Source organism: Varanus komodoensis, unplaced genomic scaffold (genome assembly GCF_004798865.1).
Source record: "Varanus komodoensis strain SLA01 unplaced genomic scaffold, ASM479886v1 scaffold19, whole genome shotgun sequence".
Classification (NCBI taxonomy): Eukaryota; Metazoa; Chordata; class Lepidosauria; order Squamata; family Varanidae; genus Varanus; species Varanus komodoensis.
This window is the reverse complement of record NW_025335550.1, coordinates 22,178,548-22,206,425: the sequence shown is the minus strand read 5'-3', so window position 1 is coordinate 22,206,425 and position 27,878 is coordinate 22,178,548. Positions and strand designations below refer to the sequence as shown.

Here is a 27,878-nt window from a genome sequence, read left to right as displayed (position 1 = left end):
TGATTGCATCATAAGGACCAAAAGGGTGGTGAAGTAAATACTATTTTCATGCCACCATGAACATTAGTGGCTCTCACCATATAAGTCAGAAAGATGGGTTGGAAGGAGGTGAACATGCCTTCATCCCATAACACAGGGGGGCACTTGTATGCAGAACAGGAGCAGATTCAGTCCACAGTTCAGCTGTGACCAAAGTTTGGGAAGCCATGATTTTGGACAAACAAAAGTTGACAGAGTAAAGCAGCTTCTCTCCCTGCCTCCCACCCCCGCGCAATGCTCTCCTCAGCTCCATTAAAAAAACCCTGGAAAAAGAATCATTACTATTATGCTATTATTACTATTATTCAAAATGTGTTGTTATTTAAAATGTTTCTAGCCTGCCATTCAGGACAAAAGTCAAGGCAAGGCAGCTTACAACACTGAAATCCAAATAATGAAACCCATAATGAAATAAAGCAGAAAGATTCATACTGTAGGACAAACCTGGCTGGACAGCATTAAGCCCAGGCATGCGGGCCATGTCCCCAAGCATCATCCATATAACCAGAGCCCTCCATATGGCTAAGGATTGGGACTCCCCAGGTAGCTCAGCCTCCCAGGTAAGTACAGGAACCACGTGAATTCAAATGTACCAATCAGCACTTGCAGCAGGAATTTCGAACCAATGTGCATCTGTCATTGCTCCCTGGTCATCAAAGCTATCAAAGGGAACTCTACTATGTCCTCTAGGTCAATTGCCCTTTTGCTTGCAGTCAAACTATTCTTGAGCATAAAATACAGTTTTGCTCCTCTCATCCTTGTTGCTTGAAGAGTGCACCAAGTCAGGACCCCTTGAGTCCTTTAATCCAAATAACAAACAACAGCAAGAAAATGTCTGCAAGCAAAATTAAAAAATCTGCAACACAGTTACACCAACACACCAGCATAATCTCATAAAGTTTCTTTAGAGGAAGGCGAGCGAAAGCAAATCTTCCTGAAAACTTGCAATGATCGGGCAGACCATTCCAGAGGTCTGAGGCTACGGCAGAAAATACCCTCTCTCGTGCACTTTTAAGGAGGCCAAGTAAGAAGCTCCTCTATCACTGATCGATAAAGTGCAGGCAAGGTGATGTGGGTGAAGATGGCCCTTTCACTGAATTCATCTTAAACATTTAAGGCTCTAAAAGTCAAAACCTGCTCTTTGAAATTAATCATGTGTCTGATCATCACACATAGTTTGGCTTTAACTTTCTTCCACAAGTATCAAAGGGAGTAAATGTAATCTGAACATAGTTAAAATTTAAGTAACTCCAAAATAAAGATGCACAAATGGGAGCAGAGGAATGCCCCTTGTATGCCACTGTGGTATGACCAAATCTGACAGTTTTGCAAACTCACATACTTTGTCGTGGTCTCCGTTGCTCCATCAGTTTTCTCAATTCTAGTTGAAGTCCATACAAAAACCTTTCTGTGCATTTCTCTGAGTAAATAGATTTTTGCAAGCCTTATATATTTTTTTAATGGGGGGGTATACACTTCTTTCACCAACATAGGCATATTTCTGTCCCCTTTCCCCAAAGTGGACATTTTTGGTAACCTTTTTTGTTCCGAGAATTGCATTATGAAATCCAGAGAAGTGTGAATACCGAAGGACAACTGTATTTGAGTTGAGAAATTGATTCGGGAAGTGTGAATCTGTTTGGTTTGGATTGGTATGTAAACTGAATGAATACTGCCTTGACTCCTTGGAGGAAAGGCAGGTTATCAGTGCAGTAAACCAGCCTTTGTGCCTTCCAGACACATGTGGACTGCAACACCCAGAATTCTCACTCAATGGCCCTGCTGGATGGGAATGCTGGGAGTTGCAGTCCAAATGCCTCTGAAGGACACCAGATTGGGCAAGGCTGCTGTAAAGAAACAAATGTCCAAGTGCTTTTTCTTGCCTGCAGATTTCAGAGAAGATGCTTTACATTGCGTTGCTCTGCCCTCTGCTGGCAAATTGTGGACATCTCTAGAAAGATCTGATGTTGAGAGGAATGATTTCAAAGCAATTCTCAAAACCCACCCATCCTTTAATACATTTGATTTGAGATCGCACGTACAAAAAAGTCGCGTGGTTTAAGAGCATCCATTGCGAAGAGCCAAAGCTCGATGCTACTGCAGATGCAAAACTTCCAGGGAAAAGACCCTGCCTGAAAAACTCTGGAGAGCTACAGTGAGTCACAGCACACCATAAAGAGCTAATGGTCTGCCACGGGGCTGATCTAAACTAGAGTCCCCTTCATTTGTAAGCTGCCCCGAGGCTTTGGCGAATGGGGCGGCATAGAAATTTTCTAAATAAATAGATCCGGGAGCATTTTCTTGATATTTATGCAAAATGCATTTAGCACTGTCGGGACACATACTAATGAAGATTCTACTGTGTGGGAAACGAGGTCTTGCACAAATTGACTTGTGGGAAAGTAGGAGGACTTGGAAGGTGACGTGTGCTTGGGAAGTGGGCCTTTAAGTCGTGTGCCCCCCCCCCCGGCCTTCTGTATCCAATAAGCGTATGCTCAAGTATGCTGGTAGGGGGTAGAAAGAAAAGAAGGGGACGCTCTGGTGGTTCTCCCCTCCCGCTCTGCCATGGTGTCACGGAGGTGGGTAGAGACCTGTTCTCCCCTGCAAAGGAAGGCAGGATGCGCTCCAGCGGAGCAAAGCTCAGGGAGCCAAGGATCCATTTGGATGCCAGGAAGCACTTCCTGACAGTCAGGACCCCGAGGGTGTGGAATGGGCTTCCACGAGAGGTCGTTGAGGCCCCATCGGTGAGGGTGTTCAAGGATAGGCTAGACATGCACATGGTAGGCATGTCATGAGTGGAGCCGGCTGGAGCCGGAGGTCAGACTAGATGGCCTGGGAAGCTCCTTCTGACTCGCTCTGTTTCTATGTTTCTATGTAGTACCCCCTGTTCCCAAAGACCATTCCTAAAAGGTGGTGTAGTCCCTTTCCCATGCTGACTTTCACAGGATGAAGTGCCTTTAAGACAATACGATATGAATAGACATGCATAGAAAGGGCATTGCCAACTAGTTTTTTAGAGGCAAGAAAATGGAAAGAGCAAAGAACACACCTAGGAAGGCAGGAAAAGATGTTCCAAACTTGATTTTTTGAAAGGAGGAAGGAAGGGAGAGAGGAAACATTATTGCATTGACGCTCCTCTTCACTGGGAAAGACACACAGAGAGAAACCATGGGAGGGGCAGGGGCAGCAAGAAAAGCTGATGCCTCATGTTTAGTACAGACTAAGATATTTACTGCTGGAAAAAATGCAACATGCAGCGTCATGACATCACTGTTGTGAAGCAATCTGGGAAGAAATCCATGTGTGGTGACGGTGGCTTTGGATGTACATCATGGCACATGCCAGTGAGTCAGGCTTAATATGGATGCTAAAAAAGTAAATCTCCACTACCACAGCTTCCTGTGTTGTCTGTTTCTATAATTAGGAGCTTGCCTATTTTTTTAATAACTTGAAATACAGCTGCCCTCAGGAATAATCTGCTTGTAGTTTGAGACACTCCACTATCTCTTAAATGAGGCCATGTTAAATCAGATTAATAGGGCTAGCCTTTCTAGCCCAGGCATTGTAACTTGTGCCCAAGGGTATATGGAGCAGATATGTTGGGCTGACATTTAAATTGAGGAGGGGGTAGGTACCAGTTTCAAATTGAATTAGGATGGGAGAAACAGTTACAGACAGACAGTTGCAGAACAATCTTACGGTCTTCGAGAGGACATCCGAAGGACTATAAGATGATACAGATTTCCCACCACCATCTTGAGGCCGTAGATTCATTGACGTTTGGAAGAGGAAAACATTGGACACTGGAACTTCCAAGATAAAGGATGCATTTTCCACATCCTGTAATACTTGGGAGAAGGAAGATTTAATGTTCAGCAGAACTCTGCGGAAGTTCTTTGAACACCAAAGTAGCAGCTGTTAACAGCACAGCACAGCACCTGCTTCTGAGAATGTGTCCTGGCAAGCCACCAGGCAGTCTTGCTCCAGCATTAGTAGCTCTAAGAAGAGACACTGCAGCAAAGTGGGAAGGGGTTGACCTGTGTTACTTTCTGTCTAAATAAAGGTGTTCTAGAAATTGCATTTGGGTGCTGAGTTGCATTCTGGATTTCCAAAGAGATACAGAATCTTGGAACAGAGCTTCACTAATAGGTGGTATAGTTCATAATAATAGCTCATCCTATGATCCTAGTTATTTGTAACAGGTAGTGGGCTTGGATCTCAAGAATGGCGACAATATAGGATTCTGCTCTTAGGTCTTTTCTACAAAAGGCTGTTATCTACCTCTGGTGTTCTTACAGAACCAAGATCTGAGCATTACACAGAGTATTTCCTTTCCTGCTTTTCTACTGTTAAACCTCTAGGTGGCAATGTGATATAATGGAGTAGTGCGAAGGCACAAGTGGAAGAAGCATTTTAGTTTGCTTTCAGATATAATACTGCATTTCCCGTGCTCTACACAAAGCTTGCCGAAAGCATTCTATAAAAACAAGTGAAGCAGGAGGGTCACAATGTCATCTAATTAACCCATAAACAACTGGGAATAGTAGGGTATGATGAATGTACAGGAAATGCCTACAGCAGGAAAGCTCTTCCGTATTCTCAAAGAACATGAGGGCAGAGACACTTGGTGTGAAACATAGATGGTCACCTCACTCCTTCACTCTAATATACATCACCTTCATGAAGTATGTATGCCTGTCGCTCTCACAAATTCTCCCATTCACACTGGAAACAGTTAAAAAAGATTTATTTAAAGATGCATTTTTTTTGAAAACCAAGGTTATGTTAAAAATGCATGAATGTCCTGCACAGAAAAAGCATTAAAATTACAGACAACTACTTAAGCCAATGAATAATTTATTCAACAAATAATCTTAACCCCTACCCCAATTTTACCCTATCTAAGAGAAGAGGAACAGCCACACTGAAGTGAATTCAGCAACAGAAATATGTTGCCCCTGTACTTCATATTCTGCCACATTTTGAAGACTTCATTAAAAAAAAAACTAAGATAATCTCCATATACCTTTTCTAGGCAAGTGCAGAGTTGGACAGGTAGAACATGGAAGCTAGTACCGACCTGAAAAATGCCCAAGACTTCCAGAAAAAGCAAAGCCTTCTTTAACAAATAACTATTTATGTTATTGTACCCATTGCTTTCATGCTTATTGTGAATCTGTGGAAATAGTTATCACAATGCCATGCCTTGTGTTCCAATACTTCTTTGGAAGGAATTGGCTTCATGGGTAGTGGGGCAGAAAGACCTGACATGATTCAGTGAGTTTCATGGCTCTGTGGGGATTTGAACAAGGCTCTTCCTAGTCTTAGGCCAGCACTTTAGCAGGACCAAAACAGTCTCATTTAGGAACATTTAGATGAAACTGGACTGCAACTAAAGGTTGGGAAAATGCACATCTGAAAGGTTTTTTTCTATTTGAAATCAGAAAAACCCTCCCAAGTCCATACATGTAGAAAAAATTACTGCAGGGAAAAGTTTCTAGTAAATACTTTGAAATAGTCTGTTAGACTGGTGATCTCAAAATCCCTGCAGTGGCACCCCCAAAGAAAGGACCCACAAAGGAGCCTGCCCCCTCCAGTTCAGGAACGTATACCCCGACTCTGCCTCTTACTGAGCTTAGAAAGCCTTCTTCAACCGGAGGGGGAGGAATGCTAGGTTCCAAGCAGAATCCTGCCCCTTTAAAGCCTCCCACAAGGAAAGAGTGGATCCTGGGAGGACTACTCTGACCCAGGAGGGGAAAGACCATCACACCACTTCCAACTTTTTCATTCGAAGTTGCTCCATAGGAATTTACCTACCCCACTGTACCCATCATGAAGGGCAGGCCAGGTCGCTGACTGGTTAGGCTGTTTCTGTGGCAAACAGAGGCTATTTATTTCATGTTTTGATGGGGCTCTTCTTCTGTTCTTCTTAGCAGACTCCTGCAAAAAGCATTATGCTAAAGGTGTTATGATTTTGTTTTGCAAGAACTCGTTTGAGGAAAATGGGCTTTGACTGTTGCCAAGCTCTAAGAAGACCTTAGACTGACTCCCTAAAGGAAGCCACAGCTTTGGGTTTACAAGAGCTGAGCAAAGCTATCAAGAACAGGGAATTTTGGAGGGCATTCACATGTAGGATCACCATAAGTTGGACATGGCTTGAGGACTTGATAACGACAAAAGAAGATCTTCAGGTATAACAGCAAGATAGAGGAAGTGCAATTGATTTATCCGTCTGCTTTTCATGCTTTCAGAGCAATGCAAGAGTACAATAGTGTTTTGCTGATGAGGCCAGGGATCTATATGTAGCTAGTCCAAAATTACAGCTGAGATGATACTAAAGATCCTATAGACCATATTGTTGTTGCCTACCCACCATATTTTAATTTAATTTAAGGAATGATTTACACTTATAATATTGCTGGCTTGTTTTTTAGCCCTGTATGTTTCTAACATTTATTATAGCATTTGCAATGATCCTTTGATAGACCAATAAATATATTACTTACTCAACAAAAGCTTCTGGGAAGCTTAAGATCTGAGCATGCCAGTGCTGGTGGTCTCCCACTGCCTCTGTCCAGCACTTGCTTCCGAGCAGAGCTGCTCCTTATAGAGCTCTGGATAGCCTCCATACTTTGTCTTTTTTAAGTTCAGTATGCTACTAGCCCTCATGACATCATGTGACAGAAAATACCTCCATAGAGGTGTGCATCACTCCCATGTGAAAAGATTAGGCTCTTCTCCACAGGGGGAGATGTGAAAAATCTGGTACCGTGGTTAAGAGTGCGGGGCTGGGACTCAGGTGGTCTGGGTCCTTGTCCTCACTCAGCATGGAGCTCACTGGGTGACTTTAGGCCAGTCACAAACCCTTGACCCAACCTACCGTGCAAGGTGGTTGCTGAGAAAATAAGACCAAGAGGAGGAAGAGAATTATATAAGCTACCCTGAGTTCCTTGAAAGGAAAAAGGAGGGATTCAAGTATAAAATGGCTGTTTTGACACTGCTTATTGTGGCCAGAACAACCCTAATGGCCAAAATAGATGATGGCTTTGTGTTTGTCTCCCCTAAATGACAGCTATGTGTTAGGCCTGCCTCCTGTTCTATATTGGCTGTTAGGCTTTATTGATGGATTGACATCAAAACATCCCCTGTGTAATGTCATGGAGCAGGATATAGGTAAGCTGCACCTGAGAGAAGCTAGAACTAGAGCTAATAATCAGCCAGGCATTCAGTGTAACATTTTCCATGTTCCTAAGCAAGTGCCTCCTGTTGATAGGGAAGGGATTGGAAACAGGATCCAGAGATCATAAAGAAAGAAAAATGGGGCAATATAATCTCTATTTTTTTCTGTTTTTCATGTCAGGGGCCAAAAAACATTGGAATTCTAGATGTACCAGCCATCCTTCCGTGCAATCAGTAAATTATGGTCTCAGAGAAGCAGGTACTCCAGCAATTTTGCCTTAGGGTGGTAATTAGGAAGCAGAACAACAAAGTAATGGGCTCATGGAGAAGATGCCCGAACTGAACTTCGGAAGCCTTATTTGACTCCCAGGCACTATGCTGAACATCTCTCATTTCAGATTTAAGTTCACAACCAAAAGAACAATGTTTTTATATGTGAAATACATGCATGGTGAACTCTGTTTCCTTTGAGTGTGGTTTTAAGAACTAGCATCAACTGGCAGTGTAATGATTCAGTAATCTGATTTTATAGACTACCTGAGCTATGAAGTCATTTAGGGCCCAATCCTATGCATGCTAGACAGGAAAAGGAGTGAGTGGGGGGAGGAAAGCTTACAACTCATGCTGGCTAGGGAAAACTAGATTTTTTTTCTGTCTAAACGTGCATCGAATCGTGCCCTTAATCATTTAATCAGTCCAATTTAACCTGATTCATATATCCTGATCCTGTGGCTGTTAGATGCTTCCTAGGAGGTCATAGGAAAATTCAGAGATCCAGCACTGAGCTCGAAAAGACACTCAAAGGTTGGAGGTGGGGTGCTGTATTCCGAGAGCTCTTCCCCCACTGTTGCAGGCAGTGTTGTTCTTGCTGCACCAGCCAAACTAGCACAGGGTCAGGAGGCAGCTACATGTTTCGCAGTGTGGAAGAAGCACAGAGGGATGCCTGAGTTCTGTATGCCTCCTGATCTTCATTGGATCACCAGAAGTTCATGCGCTGCTATGTTGGATGGCTCCTTCAAATAGATTGCTCTGGTTCTGTAATCTAAAGATGCTCCTTGCCTCATTCATCTGGTGAATCTTGAGTGCAGCATTCTATTCACTTTTTATACTTAAGTCGCCTCCTTTCTCCCTCCCCGCCCCATAAAATCTGCATAGGTCCTCTGCCTGTTTGCTCAGAAGTAAGCCCCAGTGAGTTCAAAGGAACTTACTCCCGGATGAGTCAGTGTGAGATTGCAGCCTAAATGATTGCATTGCAAGATATTTTTTTCCTCTTTATTTCTCTCCCCTCCCCTCTCCTCTCTCTTTCTTTCTTTTTTGGAGTTTTCATGCTGGTTAAGTGCCTGTCAACTCTGTTCCCCCATGCAAAGTATGTACTACTTGCAAGCTTGAATAAATGCTCAGTTCCTTCTGCTGCGCTTGTCTCAAACTGTCGTCAAGCATTAATCAACTAAACCAAGATGTCAGATCTCCTGTGGAAAATAATACAGATCCTCCAAATCCGTGTATACACTCTTTGATTCATATTCTACAGCCGAAGCTGCCAATGCAGGATCTTTTTGCAATTAGAGGAGAGTGTGAACTATAGGTGTGCTGTAAGCAGGTTGGAACTGCAAGTATAATATATGGGCACACCTACTATTGCATGCCACCAAAGAAGAGGACATGTGTCACCATGAAAACATATCAAGATTTATTATTTATCTATTATGATTTATTTATTACAGGCATTTATATCCCATCCTATCACCAAGTGTGCAGGACGGCTTACAAAATATAAAAGTACAATATAAAACTTCAGTTATGAAAACAATATAAAACACATCATGAACTTAAGAAAAAGGAGGAAAAAATAGAAAATGCGACTGTGAAGGGAAAAATCCTAAAACATCTAAAAGCATTGGTTATTAAAATAATGGTCAAATAAAAAGGTCTTTCCCTGGTGCCAGAAAGAGTATAACTTTATTCTCTATAAGAATAAAGAGAATATATAGATAAAATTGTCTATATCATGTCTAGATGCAAATTTAGACATAATAGCTATAATTGAAATTGAAATGTAGTACATTTTGTCATTGTGGGAAAGACTATGGTTCCATTTGTACTTCCTTATGTTGCCCTTTGGGTCCAAACTGTTGTGGGGAAGCATCAATGCACTTTTAGGCTTCTTTATTGTTCAACTGGACTTGAACTAGACACCTTAACAAATAGAGGACACCTTAAGCAGAGAATTGTCTTCTGAAAAGTCGGACATGTGGTCACTCTCTTTCAAAGTGTGAATGTAAGCGTCTTACTTATGTGCGAGCCTACCTCAATAAAGACATGCCTTAGTTTTAGGAGGAGTAAGAACCAACAATGGCTGACCTCTGTTTCAAAAGAGAGAGAAAGTCCATCTTGTTCAAGGAAACAAACAGGCCAGAGTTATGGACAGATTTTGTGTTTTCCACAGTGGAGATCAAACACTGCTTTTCCAATATTCCAACATGCATTTATAATCTGATTCACCAATGACTAATTTATTCAGTCTGCAATCTCAATTTTTGAGATGGAGTTTCAAATGCAGCTCTGATGGTCCTAACATCTGGCATAATTTTGGACCTTTTCTGTTTCTTCACCCACCCCCTGCCATTTGTATGATCTCATCTGATCTAGAGTTCTGGCAATTTATGTGAATTTTGATTAGTCCTTAAAAAGGACTCCAATTTTGATTTTTTTCTGCTCATGGATCTACACTGCTACCTTCACTTCTTTCTCTTTTTAAAGGTAGAGATATTCTTAAGACAATTAGGTTTTTCTCCTTGCAAGTATTCTGGTAATGAGCAACTGTTTGCTGTTATTCATTACCAGAACAATTAGCACCTGGTGGAGCAAGGCCTTTATTGCAGTGGTTCAAGCAAATACACTTGTTATTTCTGTCTAAGGCCACTAGATGGGAGCCAAAGAACAACAGATCAGTAAGATATCCTCCTGCATCTGAGCTAGGCTGTAAGCAATCAGTCAGAAAAAAATCCCACCTTTGAATGTATCCTGGAGATAAGGTGCTATGCTTAGACATATTTTATAGAAACACCCTATGTGATGCAATAGCCAACAATTCTTGACACCTCAGTATTACTGAGCATCACGCCTTCCTTTCAGTTTTGTGCACTGTGAGTAGTTTCAAGCAAGGTGATCACAGGTTTTATATTGGATTTAAAAGATTTGTGGTGGGTGGAAGGAATAATTAGTAGTCTGAGAGCTTGCACAGTGAGGTTAATAACATTCTAGTCTGCTTAGTCCTTTACAGTCCAACCTTCGGAAGCAAAATAGAGAGGACGGAATCTCTTAATGTGTTCCAGAACAAAAAAGCAGACCTGGGGAAATTCTAGTGGTTAGAAAGTTGGGCTAGGTCTTGGAAGAATTGGGTTCTAGTCCCTGTTTGGCCATAAAGCTCACTGGGTGATGTTGGGCCAGTCACAGAGTCTCAGGCTCATCCACCTGACAGGGTTTTTGTGATGATAAAATAGGAGGAGGAGACTTGTAATGGGGGGAAAACTGGGATTTGTTTGTTACATTTTTATACTACCCAATAACCCAAAGGCTCTCCTAGTGGTTAACAAGATCAGAGATGTAAAACAAGAACAATACAAGAAAACAAAACAACCAATAAAATAAACTAAAATCAACAAACTAATAAAGTCACTAGAACAACCAATAACAACAAAGCCACCATCCCCATATCAAGTTATAAACACTGGCACAATAATGCAATCCGACAAGGCAGCCGCTGCCATAATCAAGTTAAAATACAGGCACATTAATGATATAAAATACAATATTAAAAGTAACGTTAACTATTAAAATATTTGGTGAGTAAAAAGGTTTTCACCTGGCATCAAAAAGAGAAAAGGGCAGGTTCTTTGGGGAGTAGATTCCATAAATGGGGTGCCAGAATCAAAAAGGCCCTTCTGTTCACCACACCTACTTCCCTTGGAGGCTCTCTAAGAAGGACCCTGAAATGGTCTTAAGGCTCGGGTATGTATGTCTGGAATGAGGCATTCCTTCGGATAACCTGGCTCCAAGCTGTTTAGGCCAACTTTATTATATTATAGGGGAATGAAACATCTTTCAGTTTGAGGGCTGGATTTCATTTGCGAGAAACTCCTGGGGACCACATTCCAAAGGTCTGTACAGAGAAGGCAGAAGAGACAAGACCAAAATCCCAGAAACTACTAGCAAATGTTAGCTTTAAGCTTTTATTGCTAGTAATTCAATTAGGATTTACTCATTTGGCACTTTCTGGGACAAACAAACTGCACATTACCAACTTTGCCGTATGATTTCCCTGCTCCCCGCAAATGTGTTTGATGGTATATATTACATTTGAAAAATGCACATTGAAAAATGCATCCTTTGGGAAAATGTGCACAAGTACACTTTAATCAATTGGAGAAGAATGTGTTACATGTCAGAAATGCATATATTTAGAAAATAATACATTTGGGAAAATATGCATGAAAATGCTTGCAAAAAGAAAAAAATATTGCAATCTAATATGGACTAGAGTTGGAATGAACTTCAATATGGTATTCAAAGCACTTTGGTGAGCCTGAGTTTTGCTGTTTAGCAGCTCCAGCTACAAACGTCCTCCTGGCTCGATCATAACAGTCAAGTAGGATCATTTTGTTCCTTTTTTCCTTAGCGATTTTCAAAATATACTATTTATATACTTATTTATATATAAGATGCATATACCGCCTTTCTTCTTACAAAAAATTCAAAGCAGCTTACACAATTCTCCTCTTCCTCCCGCTCTCAGTTTTATCCCCACAACAACCCTGTGAGGTAGCTAGGCCGAGAGTCTCTGACTGGCCCAAAGATGTCCAGTTATCTCCATGGCTGAGTGGGGGCTAAAATCCAGGTCACCTCAGTCTCAGTCCCATGCTCTTAACCACGCCACTATGCTGGCGCTTGCATTTTATTCAAACTAGCCTTCATTCCAGCTGTGTTTCTGGGTTTTACATGGTTTTCTGTTCTAGTTGGGAGCACGTTCATGGTCCCTGACATCTGAAAAAATCCTAGGGATGAGAGGATTATTCAGAAACTCATCTCCAAGGTCCTATGACCGGTGCGGAAAGAGTTGTGCCAGCTTCCTCTCTAAGCCTGCAAGCTAGCCCCCAAGAGCAGAAAAAGGCCATGCCAGGGGGACGGGGAAGGGAAGAAGTTGGGAGCAGTGGCCCACACCATTCCAGATGGTAGCCCAGCATCCCTCTGCGTGATAGTTCAGGCCCAAAACAGCCATCTTGGTGGAATGGAGGGTGTGAAGCACAATGCCACAGGAATTGCTGTTGCTGCACCTTTCACCATGTGTTGAATATGCACAAGCTTCTGAGTTGGAAAGGTAATGTGCAGCCAGGGTGGAGGGCACTGAATTGCACCCTAAAAATTTTACATGACTTTTTCATCATGCTGTATTTTACAGATTTAAATTTTGTGAACAGAGCGTCAGCTATTGTAATAAATAAAGCAAATTCATGAAGTGATAAAGTACTCACAATAAAATAATTTGCAAATACTTGTTTAAAATAATAAGTAACAATTATTTTAAAAAATAGTAAATAAAAATAAATAAAGGCATGTAATGAATAAAGTTAATTACTATTGAACCGTCATCCCAAAAATGGCTAGTGCGAAGATTTGCACAGGGAATAGATGCAGCCGATTCTCTACTTCTAAAGAGTTCCATTTTGTGCTGGGGACTTAATTTTCTTAGCAACACTGAACCAGCTTTGGTGTCTCAACAAGAAACCCTGAAAAATTTCACTCACTGAAAAGACAGGGCTTGTGGAATAGGTGTAGGTCTCTGAGTGTGCAGATCGCTCAGCCATCCAGCTTACCTCAGGCGAGGAAAAAAAAAAAGCAGGCGTGTTTCTGGTCCCAGGGGGAGACTCTGAGCCAAGACTCACTTCTCCTCTCATGAGTCTTGCACTGGGGAAGCTTTCCATGAAATCCCCAGTCTGTGCAAAGAAAGATATTGAGGAGAGGGCAAGATACAGCTGCAACCACCATAGAACATCCAAGGAAGAAACAGATCATTTTGCAACAGCTGTCTGCATTTTTATATATCTATTGTGGAACTATGAGTCCTGCCACATTGCTCAGCCCTGAGCTCCAAATCCTCCTCAGTTTACTGGTAGGTAATTTTCATTCTACATATTATTATAGGCCTATATAAAAGCAACTCATACTCATGAATGCTCATTCCCAAAGGAAAAAATACTGTGTGCAAAAATAAAGCTGGATAGTGGTCTACAATGACACACATCCATAATATGAACAATCTTGCTAGTGACAAACTTAATCAAAAGCTGCTTTGCAAATGCAAGGTGAAGGGTGAATAACAGCAAATTTTGAGCATGATCAAGGCAGAGAAAAACACTTTTAAGTCTCACAGATGGGAATGAGTGTTCCAATAATCCCTCTCTCTGAAATAAATGGGTCTTAAAAATGCTTTAACTTTCGGTGGATTGTGTCCAAAGTAATTACAGGATTAGGGGAGTAGTAAAGGGAACTTTTGTTAGATTAAAATAATGCTTAGTAAAAAGAATTGAAAGTAATGAAATAATAGACTCAAAAATAAAACAGTCCATAGACAACATAATTAATGACTCTTAAACTGAGAAATATAATGTTGTACCTCTGGGTCTGAGTGCATGATGGGGGTGACTCGAAGAATATAGCACTGGTCTATATAATAACTGTTTCTATATATCATTTGTGTATGGCAGTGGGGAAAATATAGGGTGAAAAGTCCCATCTTACTGTCTTCCTATCTCTCCGTGCATTTTAGCAGCTATATTTCTTCACATCACATTCAGCTGAAGAATTCTGTTCTTAGGTCTACTTTTAGTTTGGACCCTTTTTAAATTGCCTGCAGTATTCACAGACCAGGGGATGGGATTCTCCTGTCCTTAATTTGCAGTCCTGCTTCTCTCAAATGCAATTTATATGATTTGGACTGGTCATAGCCTATTGAACATGGAGGTCATAAAAAACCTCTGTGCTCAGTTGCAGATCCCCTTGGGTTCACCGGGGGATGCTGTGTTGAAGTGTTAAAGTGAGATTCAGTTGCCAGTCTGGTTGGCTTTTGCATGTATGCAGGATGGGACGTGGAGATGCCATCTTGCCTTTCGCCGGAGGCAACAAAGCATCTTTAACTGGTCCTGATCAAAGAATTTGCGCTGCCCTCTTTGCACAGGGCTTCATGGACAGGAGTCTATGACTGTTCAGGCCCAGACTCGGCCAGCACACCACTTGTGTTGGATGTTCAGATCCCACTTTCATCTCAGGGCTGTGGAACTGGGTACCCATTAGAGCAGAGGTGAGGGATGAGTGCCCCTTTGTTCCCAAAAGTAATTAAACAGTGTCTCCAATCAGGCCGAGCCAGCATAGGCAATAGTGAAGGATAATAGGAGTTGCTGTCCAACAACTTCTGCAGGGCCACAAGTACCCCACCCCTGAGTTAGGGGCTGCAAGGTATAAGAGAGTGGGCTGCTATAGTTCTGACACTGTATCTGCAGAGGAACACCCAATATCCACAGTTAAATGCCTGCTTACAGATCACCACTTTCTGTTGCCTTGAAAATGATTTCTCTCTTTTTCTTTTTCTCTTTACTCCCCTTCCCTTGTGAATCATGTCATGTTACTTTGTAAGCCTGACTCACCTTTTCATTGATGTGAGCCACTTGAAGAGACAATCATTGTCAGAAAGCAGGATAAAAATGCAGTGAATGGATGGATGGATGGATGAATGAATGCTCAGTTTGGTGCTTTGGTAATCCAGAAAAAAAAGAGCATAGTACCAAAATAACATTCACAACAGCAAGAGCAGAAATCACTTTAAACAAGAATTTAAGCAAAACATTGAACAGCATTTTGTGTGCGCTTTCCCTGTATTGTGTGCCTCACCTTGGTTCACTCCTCAATTCCTTCCCCATTTACAATGTCAGTACTAGGAAATAAGCATGACTTATGCTTAAAGACCGTATGGCTTTTGACTTTATTCACCCACATATATAAGAGCTTTTTCTATGTGTCTCTGCACCAGGCTGTTTCATTGGATGCGTGGCATGATTTGGATAACACTGACTATGACTGCTGGCCCCTGGAGAAACCAGACGAGTTTAACATGCTGGATTGTGGAGGTGAGTGCATCCCTCATTCATACAGGCTACAACAGCTTTTGCCAGCGCAGTAGACTGGAAAAAATGTAAATAATCAAGAAGATTCCTAATGCTTCTCTAATCTTCTATCTCAATGCAAATAAATGAGTCAGCAGTAACGTCTATTTCTAGGTAAATTAAACTGAGGAAAATATCCAGCCTTCATGCCAGACCTTTCCTGGTGTTTGAACATTCCAAGGAAAAATTCAAATAGAGGATAGAATATTTGCAAATATGTGTAGAATTGTCCAGGAAATTTATCTTGTACAGTATTAAAATGAATAAGAGCCATCCACGCTTATAGAGCTCCAATTAATTGCAATGGTATTAGCGTAAGTGAAATGCCTATTGTCTTAGAACCATGGCTCCAAAATTAGATCAACTTCACACTGCAATTCTATTGGGAGAGCTCTTACAAAATAGCTGCAAAAGGACTTGCCCAAAATGACTGCCATGATGGGCATGACTAGACCCAAAACTTTCGTTTTCCAGAAGGCAAACTGAAGATTAAAAAGGAACCTGCCCAAGAACTAAGGACAAGGACAGAGGTTGGATCTCACCTCCAAAACAGAAAACCAGTCTTTCAAATCTAAACAAAAAAGGCACTGGAAGGAACCGTATGCTTTGTGTTATTCCAGCCTTCCATTTAAGAAATAATACATAGAAATAAAATAAGACAGGCACCAAGCCAGATATCTGCAGGGACACTGGTGCACATGGGCACCACACTGCAGATCCCAGCTTTATAAATTTGCAGCTGTTAATGCCCATATAGAATGTTGTGGCTGTTCTCAGACTGATGTGCTCATTAGAAAATGAAAAACAACTATCCTGCTCAAATGAAGGCATTTTTTTCCAAGCCCAAAACCAAAATTTTTATAAGGAAATGTGGGGGTCCCAAGGGCCCTCAGAAAGTGCTCAGGACATGCCTGCTAAATGCTCCATTCCTTCGTTGGGCTGTTGTAGTCAGACTAGGCACCAGATGTACTAATCCCTAGAGCTTTTCTGCTTGTCTTTTTGGGCTTTGATCTTGCTGATCATTCAGTGATCATAATGGTTTAGTGTGCACACCCCCCCTTCAGCTCTAAAATAGCTTTGGCAAATGCCTTCAGAACTGAATCACTGATTGCACACATGGTGGATAAAACTCCTTTCATCTTGCTGAAGCAGCATATAATTTCTGAAAATATTTCTTCAAATAGTTCTTTAAGAGAAAAGAAGAATATTTAGGATGGAGGAACAAGCCATTTTTTGTTTTTTTAGAACAAAATAGCCTTAGTCCTAAGACTTTGGCATTAATAGTTTAGTTAGAATGAAACTGTTTCTGAGTTGCCTTTAATTATTTTATTTCATTTATTTGTTAGAGCTTTTATACACTGTTCGCAGTAGCCAAATGGCTCTCTGAATGGTTCACAGTAAAAATAAATGAAAACTCAGTACATTAAAACAATACAATAGTATATACATGATATAATATAAAGTATAATACACTAGTCCTAAACCAGAATAAAATACATGATCAAATAAACAATAAACAACAATCGATGGTGATCCAACAAAAATATAAAATACATTGCAAAAAGTATAACATTGTAAACATTTCCTTGTTTAACAATCAAAATACAGGGCAAATAGAAAGATTTTAGCCTGGTGTCAAAAAGCATAAGGACTCTGTGCCAGATGCACCTTTCTGTAGAGCTGATTCCACAATCAGGGTGCCACAAGTGAGAAGGCCCTTCCCCTAGTGGCCACCCTCCTTACCATTTTTAAAGGAGAAAGACCTCAGTGGATGATCTTAAGGTCTGGATAGGCATATATGGGAGGAGACATTCCTTCAGATATCCAGGCCCTAAACTGTTTAGGGCTTTATATCAGTGCAAGCATGTTAAAGCAGTCCTGGACCTCAAGTAGTTACCTGTGTAGATGATAAAGGACAGGTGCTGTATGTTCTTACCTACCAATCCTAGTTAATAGGTGAGCTGTCCTATTCTGTACCAAATCTTCATTCCTCATGTTTGCGAGGGCTGGGCATTAGTTATCAACTTTGTCTCCAAGCAGCAAAACTGGTTTGTTAGTGTGTATTTTATGAGCACAATGTCATCATTTCAAAACTGTATGCCTAAAAAATAAAGTAAAACAATGATCAGTTGTCCCACGAGACCCAGACCCTACTCATTTAGGAATACTGAAGCCATAGAAATCACTTGAGTTGCAGGGAAGAACCTACTAATTAAGGGACAGTTGCAAGAAGCAGGAACTTTGGGACTTATTTCTGAATAAGCAGATTGTGTGCTTTTGCCCATGGGGGACAAGCATTGCCAAATTTTAACTGGGAAAATAGCAGAGCATTAAGTGCCACATGCAGCCACTCTTTTAATTCTGCTTCCAGCTGTTTAGAACAGCAATTCCTCTGTTTTGCTTAACGGACCCTAGCAGGGTATTAATGCTTGAGAGTTTGGATGAGCAGATTGATAGTCTGTCACATGGCCAGTAATCTTCTCCAATTGATCCACACAAAATGAAAACAGTCGATCCTCCAAGATAGTGGACCCTATTCTGATTTTGGGGCCCTGGCAAGCACCCAAACTGGCAATTGTCTAGAGCCAGGCCTGTAACAGTCTATTTAGGGTTGACAAGCTAGCCATGCTTTTCTTTCTGAGTCACCATGACCAACAGAATTTCTTGGATAGAAGATAGCTTATATTCTTTGTAGAATCTGAACGGTTTAAAAAGTGCAACATACACTCAGTCCTTTCTATAAATCATGTTGTTGTACAGAGCAGCTCTTTATTGTTCAATGTCTTTGTAGTCAGTTCTCTCTCTCTCTCTCTCTCTCTCTCTCTCTGTCTCTCTGTCTCTCTGTCTCTCTCTGTCTCTCTCTCTCTCTCTCGCTAATAGCCATAACAATCTTAAGAAGACTTGCAAGAGGCAACCAGTCATTGCACACAGAATACATATAGAAATATCTCACATACAATGTCAACTGAGAGTGAGAATCTTACACCAAACTGCATCCTTCTGAAAGCAGATCATAACAGCATCATCCCTACTGGATTGCTCAGGAATCCATAAAGTGAAGTGTAAATCTCATTTTGCACAGCTAAACAGACATTGCTTCCTCAGTTACATTGACCCATCAGGACCAGCCCAAAGCATTTTGTGGCCTGAGGTGAAGGAGTACTTGGCAAGCACTAACATCCCGCTCATGGAAACAGCCTAGACGATATTAACAGCATCTTCTATTGTACCTGGAGCTGGCAGACCATGTCACACACACAGCTCTTTCTTCCAGCAGCTTGCCATGGCTTGCCTACAGGTCCATTTAGCTCCCATTCTGTCCCACACACAGCTTTCTGCTGCCTCACTTTACCTAAGGTAAGACAAGGCTGGTCACTTACACACTAACCAAAAGAACCCTGTTAGGGCAAGATCACTCACAGGTCATATTGGTAAAGGTCTCTTTCTAAGTTTTTGGGCTGCAAAATAATGATCCAGTTTTGATCTGTCCATTTTGACCCTTGTCTCTTCTTTATTTCTAGGCCTAGAGATGGCTTGGGTCCAGAGGCCTCCAGAAAAAATCATAAGTGGACAGTCCTTTGATGTAATCTATGCCCTCTTTGCTTCTGACTACTTTTACCACTATGCTGTGGAAAATGGAATCCTTTCTCACAGGTGAAAACTGGCATGCAGTGTTGTACTCCTGCTTCAGGAGATGTTGCAGTATATAACCAGAGAGGTCATGGAAGATTCCATCACCCACATAACCGATTGGGCAGTACATGTTATTTGGGAATTAGGTTAGAATAACATTTTCCAAAGATGTAATACCTTCTTTAAAAAAAACTGGATTAAAAATGGATGCCCACTTCACTGTTATGGTAAAAAAGATGCACATATATCTTCTTAATTGGCTCACACAGTGATGGCAGACTTCCTCCTTGCAACTGCAAGACAGTTCATTGAATATTGCTACCAGGCCATCCATCTCCCCATGTGGCCAGTAAGAAGGCTCGATGCTTTCTGGGCAAGGTCAGTGCTTCTGGAGTTCCCCCACCTCTCAGCAATGGTGTGGGCAACTTCTTCCTTTCAAATGATGTCATGATCCACATACTGGCAGGAAAAAATGTTGCATGGGGCCTTCTGACTCCTACAGTGTACCAGTTGGAAGAAGCAACCAAACTGGTGGCTGAATTTGTCAGGACTCTTTTTTGGCCTCATACTGTGGCATATTTAGGGGGTTGGGGTGAGATTGCTGAGTTAAGCAGTTAATACACAGGTGGGTTACTCCATCATTCCTTTTATGTTCTTTCTCTGTGAAACAATGTGGTCAGCATAAATATCTCTGCATAAGCATTACCTTTGCAAAGTCTAATGCGCTAACGTATGTACTCATAGACCAGGGAGAGTTGAGGAACCCCCTGTAACCACAGGGGGACATTTGGCAAGGGCAGAAATGACTGCGTAGGATGTGCTAATAGCAACAGTTTCAACTTTTACTACCTTTTCCCTTTCCTGTCCCTTTTTCTTTTCCCACAGCCACACTGTAGAGTATCCCGAAAGAGATCAACCTTATTCTTTCCCTGATATCATTTCACCAGGTGGCATGTTAAAAACAATGTCATCATCTTCTCCTTGTCCTTGTCCTTGTCCTTCTCCTTCTCCTAAAAGATGCCTCCCATATTGCTGGATGGATATCTTCTGTTGCTGCTATCTAGAAATAAGATTGTTGGCTACTACTGCTGTTTAATTGATTTTATTTAATAGTATAGGATTTATGCTTTATTATTTCATTCTCTTAAACCCTGCATTGTAATTTTTAGAATTTTGACATTACCTTGAGTACCCTCAGGCAGACTGCAGCTAACAGACTGATTGATTAATTTGCAAACTATGCTTCATAACCTGCTGTTATAGGAAATCTTTTGTTTTTAAGCTATTCTCTATGTGGGTTATGTAAAATGTATTTATTTATTTAAAATATTTATATGCTCTCCTGTTGCAAAAAACCTCAGGACAGCTTACAGCATAAAATACAACATAAATAAATTCCCGACCCACACTGGCTACAGTTAAAACATAGAAAAGAGAATATTAAAACTTACTAAAATATCACTGGAATAAAAGGGTCTTAACCTGGCACCAAAAAACAAATAACAACAGCACCAGGTGGACCTCTCTGGGGAGCACATTCCATAGATGGGGCGCCACCACAGAGAAAGCCCTCCTCCGGGTACTTTGCCTCCTAATATCTTTCATGGAGGGTTCCTGGAAGAGAGCCTCTGCTGCCAATCTCAAGGGGCAGGAGGGCAAATATGGAAGAAGGCATTCTTTCAGGTATCTAGGTCCCAAGCCATTAAGGGCTTTATAGGTAATAACCAGCACCTTGAATTGAGCCTGGACTTCGATGGGAAGCCAGTGAAGCTGGTAAAGGACTGGGGTTATGTGAGAATAACGCCCAGTCCCCGTCAGCAACCTGGCTGCTCTGTTTTGCACCATCTGAAGTATCCGGACCGTCTTCAAGGGCAGCCCCACATAGAGCGCGTTACAGAAATCCAATCGGGAAGTAACCAATGCATGTGTCACTGTCGCTAGGCAGTCTTCCTCCAGGTAGGGATGCAGCTGATAGATTAGCCGAAGCTGAAGGAAAGCGCTCCTTGCCACCATGGTCACTTGAGCTTCTAAGGACAGCTCCGGGTCAAGGAACACTCCCAAGCTGCGGACCCTGTCCTATAGAAGGAGTGCAACCCCATCCAGGCCAAGGTCCAGGCCACCTTCCCAGGAGCTTGATCCACCCACCAACAGGACTTCCATCTTGTCTGGATTAAGTTTCAGTTTATTGGTCCTCATCCAGCCCATTACCTCAGCCAGACACCGGTTCAGTACAGCCACTGTCTCACCTGGATTGGTTGAAAAAGAGAGATAGAGCTGGGTGTCATCAGCATACTGATGATTCCACAGCCCAAACCTCCTGATGACCTCTCCCAGCGGTTTCATGTAGATATTAAATAGCAAGGGGACAAGATGGAACCCTGCGGTTCTCCATGGCATAACTGCCATGGCGCAGAGCCAAAGTCCCCCAGCACCACCTTCTGGAATCGGCCATCCAGGTAGGAGCGGAACCACTGCTAAGCAGTGCCTCCTACTCCCAATCCTGCCAGCCTATCCAGAAGGATACCATGGTCGATGGTATCGAAAGCCGCTGAGAGGTCCAGGAGGACCAACAGGGACGCACTCCCCCTGTCTCTCTCCCTGCACAATTCATCATACAGGGCGACCAAGGCGTATTCAGTGCCAAACCTGGGTCTGAAGCTGGACTGACATGGGTCCAGATAATCAGCTTCATCCAAGAGTGCTTGGAGTTGTCCCACCACCACCCATTCCAACACCTTGCCCAAGAATGGGATGTTGGCCACCGGTCTATAATTGGCGGCCATCTCTGGATCCAGGTACCCCTTCTTTAGGACAGGCCTGATTACCACCTCCTTTAAAGGAGCAGGCACCAGACCGTCCCTCAGAGAGGCGTTAATAACCTCCAGGACCCAGGCACCAATCCCGTGTTTGGCTTTGGTCAGCAGCCACGACGGGCAAGGGTCAAGTAAGCAGGTGGTGGGATGTACTTGTCCAAGCACCTTGTCCACATCATGAGGCCACAATAACTGAAATTCATCCAATAATACCTGACCAGACGGAGTCATTGGCATCTCCTCTAAAGGATCTGAATCACTTGTGGGGTGCTGGGCAAAGTTGTCACAGTGGGCCATCAAAGGTGGTATAGGATCTTTCTTAGGGCCAGGATGTATCAGCCCATGTACCACTCGAAAGAGCTCCACTGGATGACACTGTGAGGAGGCAATGAAAGTGGAGAAGAATTTCTTCTTCGCTGCCCTCACCGCCACAGCATAGGCTCGATAATGAGCTCGTAGGCGTGTTCGGTCAGATTCATCCCGTGATTTCCTCCACCTATGCTCTAGACATCTCCCAACCCGCTTCATCGCCCATAATTCGGGCGATGAACGGGCTCTGCCAGGCAGGAGAGGATGCTTAGGAGCGATCGTGTCAATAGCTCTGGTCATTTCCCCATTCCACAGTTCAACCAGAGCATCAACAGGAGCATCAGCTTTATCAACCGGAAAATCCCCCAGAACCTTCAGGAATCCATCCGGATCCATCCGGCTCTGAGGGTGGACCAACACAATAGGGCCCGCATCCTTACAGAGGGAAAGGCTGGCATCGAGCTCAAACCTCACGAGGAAGTGATCTGACCACAACAAGAGAGTCAGACACAAATTCCTCACCCTCAGATCACCCTCTTCCTGACCTGTCGAGAAAACCAGGTCCAGCATGTGCCCATGTTCATGGGTCGGGCCAATGACATGTTGAGACAGCCCCATGGCTGCCATGGAGGCCATGAAGTCCTGAGCCGCCCCGGTCAGAACAGTCTCGGCATGGAGACTGAAGTCCCCCAGGACCAGCATCCTGGGAGTCTTCAACATCAGGTCCGAGACGATCTCCATCAGCTGAAAATTGCTGAAATTTGCCACTTGGCTCTTTCTAACTGATCTGGCCAGGGCAACTTCTTCTTCCTTCTCTTTCTCCCCCTATATTTTTATTTTATACTGATAATTTTAATTTTATATTTGTAAATCAATGTCTTTTTTGTATTTTTATATTTAATGGTAATTTATTATGTACTATTGTATTTCAATGTATTTTATCATGTTGTAAGCCGCCCCGAGGTTTCGGCAAGGGGCGGCATAGAAATGTTATAATAATAATAATAATAATAATAATAATAATAATAATAACAACAACAACAACAACAACAACAACAACAACAACAACAACAACTGCAACATATCGATGGGGTTCACACAGCACATTAAGCCATGGGGGTTTAGGACATTGCTTGAATCCAACATTCTTCCCAAATGGCAGTTTATAAGCCATGGCTTATAGTAGGGTTTAATAGTGCTAGTGTGATCATTAAGACAGGGTGGAGACCCATGGAATGAAAGGCTAAGTGAAGAAAGTAGGATGCCTGAGAAATTCTGTCTTTGAAAATTCTGACCTGATGTGACTTGCTCAGACAAAAATGTGTGAATTAGAAGTTAGTTATCCATGAACTGTCAGTCATCCTTCCTGAATATTCCAGGAATATTCCTGAATATTCCTTGCAACTCTCAGTGCCAGACCCTCAGCCAGCATATACATTCTGAGAGAGGGAATAGTAAAAAAAAAAAAGTGTGTAGCGGGAGACAGTTCATCCAGTTTGCAAGACCTTATAAACACAAACATGTTTTTAATTGTTTGTTTGTTAAAAGGGGGGCAGGAAAAAATTGGGGGGGGGGAGGTCCTGCAGGTCACCCCTGGGTATAAGCCCACTCAATGCAAAACTATAACATATACAATTATGTGTCATATAATTTTGAGAGAAAAGTAAAATTAGAGAGATTCATGTTTTGAGAGAAAATACATTTAAAATGTGCCTTTAAATATATATTTAAATATGGATTTGCATGCAAATTTAATAATAATAATTACAAATTAACATGGAAAGAGGACAGAACAAATTTATGTGTGAATACATATGAAAGTGATATGATCTGGAAAGAGATAGATTCACTGATCCTGAGGGGATAGGACAAATTGTGGCCTCTATTCTTAGCTGTTCTAATACAAAGATAATCTGTAGGCCTGCTTTAAACAAGGCATTCAGACTGATTTCAACGAAACCTTTGTCTGTGATTGTTTTTAAAGTGATGCCGCTGCTGCTAAGAAGTTTTGTGAGGAGCAGGAATGCCCTCCCAACTGGAAAGACGCGAATGGCGAGAACTGTTGTGTCCATCATGCAAACATTCATTCCTGTCCAATGGCATTCATGGTTAGTATGGATTCCGAGTTACTGGTTTGACATAGTGGTGTGGCATCTCAGAAGACTAATACACATTACAGCCTGGAAAAGTATTTAGGCACAAAGTGAGAGGGAAGGAAACAGTGAGAGCAAGGAGCAGGACTGGACCAAAACTCTGAGCGGCTTCAGGTGAAGGACAAGTTGGCACCCTCATACGCATGCACACATTCCGCACACAAGCAGGCTAGCTGAGCGGACAGCTGAATTTAACTCCAGCAGTGGCAACTGGACAGTGTCCTCCAGTGCACCCAAGAGCAGCCAGCTTGCATGTGGAGTGCAAAGCAGGTTGTGTAACACACAGAGCTCTTCAGGGAATCACCACTGCTTCTTTTTCTTTCAAAGAACTCAAGGTGGCTTACCTATTTCTCCTCCTCCTTTCAGTCTTATTTTCACAGCGGCAGCCATGTTAGATAGGCTGGACTGAGAACCTGTGACTGGTCGAAAGTCACCCAGTGAACTCCTTGGCTGAGTGTGGCACTAGAACCCAGATCTAGTTGATCCCAGTCTTGCATTCTTAACCACTGTGCCACACTGCCTGTCGGTGCACTGGCAAGGAATCTCTGGTGTTTTGCTGTTGTGCTGACCCACCTTCTTTTGGGGGTTTCTTTTCGCTTCTTTCCTTTGCCCTCTTTATTGAGCCTTGTTCCTCCCATTTTAATCTTTGGGAATGGAGACACTATACCTGCAGTAAGTTAACAACCTGCCACAGACAACGTTCAATGAGCCTAAATTCAGAACACTGTTGAGGGCACTTTAGTTTTTAGCTCTGGCTACATGCACAGAAATGTTTTTGTGGGGCTTTCAGCTCATCCACGCATTCACAGTCCTTGTATAAATAAGGAAGCCATTAAGTTACAATTAGCAAAACATCCATCTTCATGAGAATATACTGCATGCATCTTGCGAAATTCTTTGGGAATCACTCTCTGTCCCTCTGGGAACTTCATTAGACATGCCACACACCCACCATCATCGGCTTTCTCCCAGCCCAGTGGTGTTCTCTATTCTATGCCCAATAGTAGTGAATAACAGCCATTCATTTATATGGGGAAATACTATTTAGATGGTGCTAAAACTATGATTCTGGCTTGCTGATGGCACCTCATGGAAATTATTCTGGCATCCTGTATCAGCATAGACTCACCGTTTCATATGCGTAACTGTAGGGTCTATATTTTGATCATACTTTTCCTTCCATGGAGCAAATGAAACAAAACTCTAGTAAATGACGAGGGCAAGAGCCAAAATGGGCTCTTACTTTGGTGTCAGCCTGAGGGCTTGTTTATATAATAGACTCAGGGCCAATCTATACATTATGCAAATAGTGTAGTAATTACTATTTGTCTGAGTGTAGCTGTGCATGGCCCTGATTTGGATTGGAGCCAATGCTTTCTGGAATGATAAGCAACCCTTTTGTACTGGTTGGCACTTTGAAGACATGTCCTTGGCATCACCCTGATATGGCTGACTTGGAAGTTGTGGCAAGTTACAAGTAACCTGCCCCAAAAGTCCTAGCACGGAGATTAGCCCAAAGCAGGACTGGGGTCTCAGCCTCAGCAGAGTGGAAGCAGACGCCTCACGTGCATGTTAACAAAATGTAGTTTTGTTCTTTTCTCCCCCCACCCTCCCCGGGCCACTTTCTCCAGAAACATCACTCATGCACACAGGACTTTTGATGGCCAGAAGACACCCTGGCTTTCTGGGATTACCCCTCCACTGTCCCTACTTCCACTAGAAGTTGCCTTTAAAGATATATATATTGCATATATATGGTTTCTGGTTTCTTTGAATTCTTGAAACATGCTATATAATAGTAAGACATCTTCTTTAGAAATTGTGGGAAAGCCATTTCTGGCACCTAGGTTTCTCATTCCCTTTTTTCATTGTGTAGATATGAAGATTTGTGAGTTGACTGAAAGGACACAGTATTAACCATCAGTTATTAAAGTTTTATTTTGGTTCAGATATTTTATGCTTCCCTGCTTAGATGGAACTTTATATGAAAGCTAAGAGGAATGTGGCTTTGCAATATGGAATGCATTTTTATTGCAAGGGCTCAGCTCGGCTAAGTAAGAGCTATTTATACTTTCTGTGTTTTTCCACTTTTTACGTTTAATTTTTAAATTTTTTTAAAGCTTAGCTTGCAGGAATGATCCACATTTTGATATATCATCAAGGAAGATGTCCATAGGAATGCCTGAAATTAGCCACCAGAAATAAGCCTTTTTTAAAAAGTTAAAACCTTAAGACCTTCATATTGCAAATTTTATCACAATATAGCGACTATAATCCTTCCTGGTTATGTCTTGCTGAGAGATGAAAGTCTTTGAAAACTACTCAGACTTTCTCAAGTCAAAAAATGGGCTATTGTGGTAGCTGTCAGAACAAGGTGAACATCAAAGGAAACGCTGCAGTGGATCCTCTCTGTGGAAACTGTATAGGCAAAACTCTCTTATTAAGTTGCAATGCTATACTCAATGAACTGGAACTTGAAATCAATTAAGACATACTACTGAGTAGATAGGTTTGCTGTTTGTTATATTTACATCTCAGTTTTTTTCCTTTTACACAAAGTCTAAAATGTTTCGCATGATCTTCCTCTATTTTATCCTCACAATGAGCTTGGGAGGTAGATTAGGCTGAAAGTCAGTGACTGAAGGATCCCCCCCCCCCCCCCCCCCCCCCCCAAGATCCAGTCCAGCTTTCTAATTAATACACCATATTGACTATCTGTATAGGATTGCATTGACAAGCACCTTTTAAAAGAGTTTGAGAGGATCTACCACTATTCATTATAGGGGAGAGAAATGCTGCTTAGTCAATGGAACCCTTCAGAGTCCTGACAGCTCTCTATACTGTGGTACATCTAATATTACTCCATTGTCTTATGAGGATTATTGCCAATTTGCAGCAGTGTATCTGACAGCAGGAGTGCGGTTCAAGTGGAAACTTCCTTCACAAAATGAAAGCAATTTTTAAAAAATCTATTCTTCCACAAAACCATACAGAATGCAATCGGATTTGTCCCTTCTTTGGACTGATGTCACTGTTAGCTTCAAGATTTATTGTCTTTCTTCTTAGCAAAGCAGAGCCAGTGCAGCAGTAGGAAAGACAGAGGAGCCAACAGAGTGTAGTCAGTACAAGATCTGACTTGAAAGCAGGAGATGCAGGTTCAGGTCTATGCTCAGACAGTGGATGGACTTGGGCAAGGCACCGTAAGGAGGTTCCCATGACTCTTTTCCCCCAACACACACTGAAGGGACAGGATTCTGGGACCACACAGGCTAACTCTGCTCTGCACCACTGAGACATGTTGGAGTCCCTCCCACACCACTAGTACCTTCTGTGGCAATAATTTCCCACAGTTGTCATGTTCACCAGCATGTTCTATGCAATATTTGTAGAGCTCCTCCAGAAAGGCACTCTATGTGCATACTACTATTTCTTCAAGATGGGGAAGACGGGAGAGGTCCCATGTTGAATTGGAAAATAAGCTTAAAGCGGCTTTTTTAAGATAGTTAAATTATGTTACTCCACAAGATTGCTTTCCA

At 42.2% G+C, this 27,878-nt stretch overlaps 1 protein-coding gene across 1 annotated transcript in view; it reads left to right on the top strand.

The window, feature by feature from the left end:
- Positions 1-518: 518 nt before the first annotated feature.
- LOC123022423 (atrial natriuretic peptide receptor 1-like) overlaps positions 519-27,878 on the top strand; it is a 63,153-nt gene continuing 35,793 nt past the window's right edge. Inside the window, exons 1-4 of the mRNA XM_044428125.1 lie at positions 519-599; positions 15,302-15,398; positions 18,956-19,088; positions 24,174-24,297. Coding sequence (XP_044284060.1) covers positions 519-599; positions 15,302-15,398; positions 18,956-19,088; positions 24,174-24,297 — 435 coding nt within the window. The remainder of the gene's footprint in view (positions 600-15,301; positions 15,399-18,955; positions 19,089-24,173; positions 24,298-27,878) is intronic.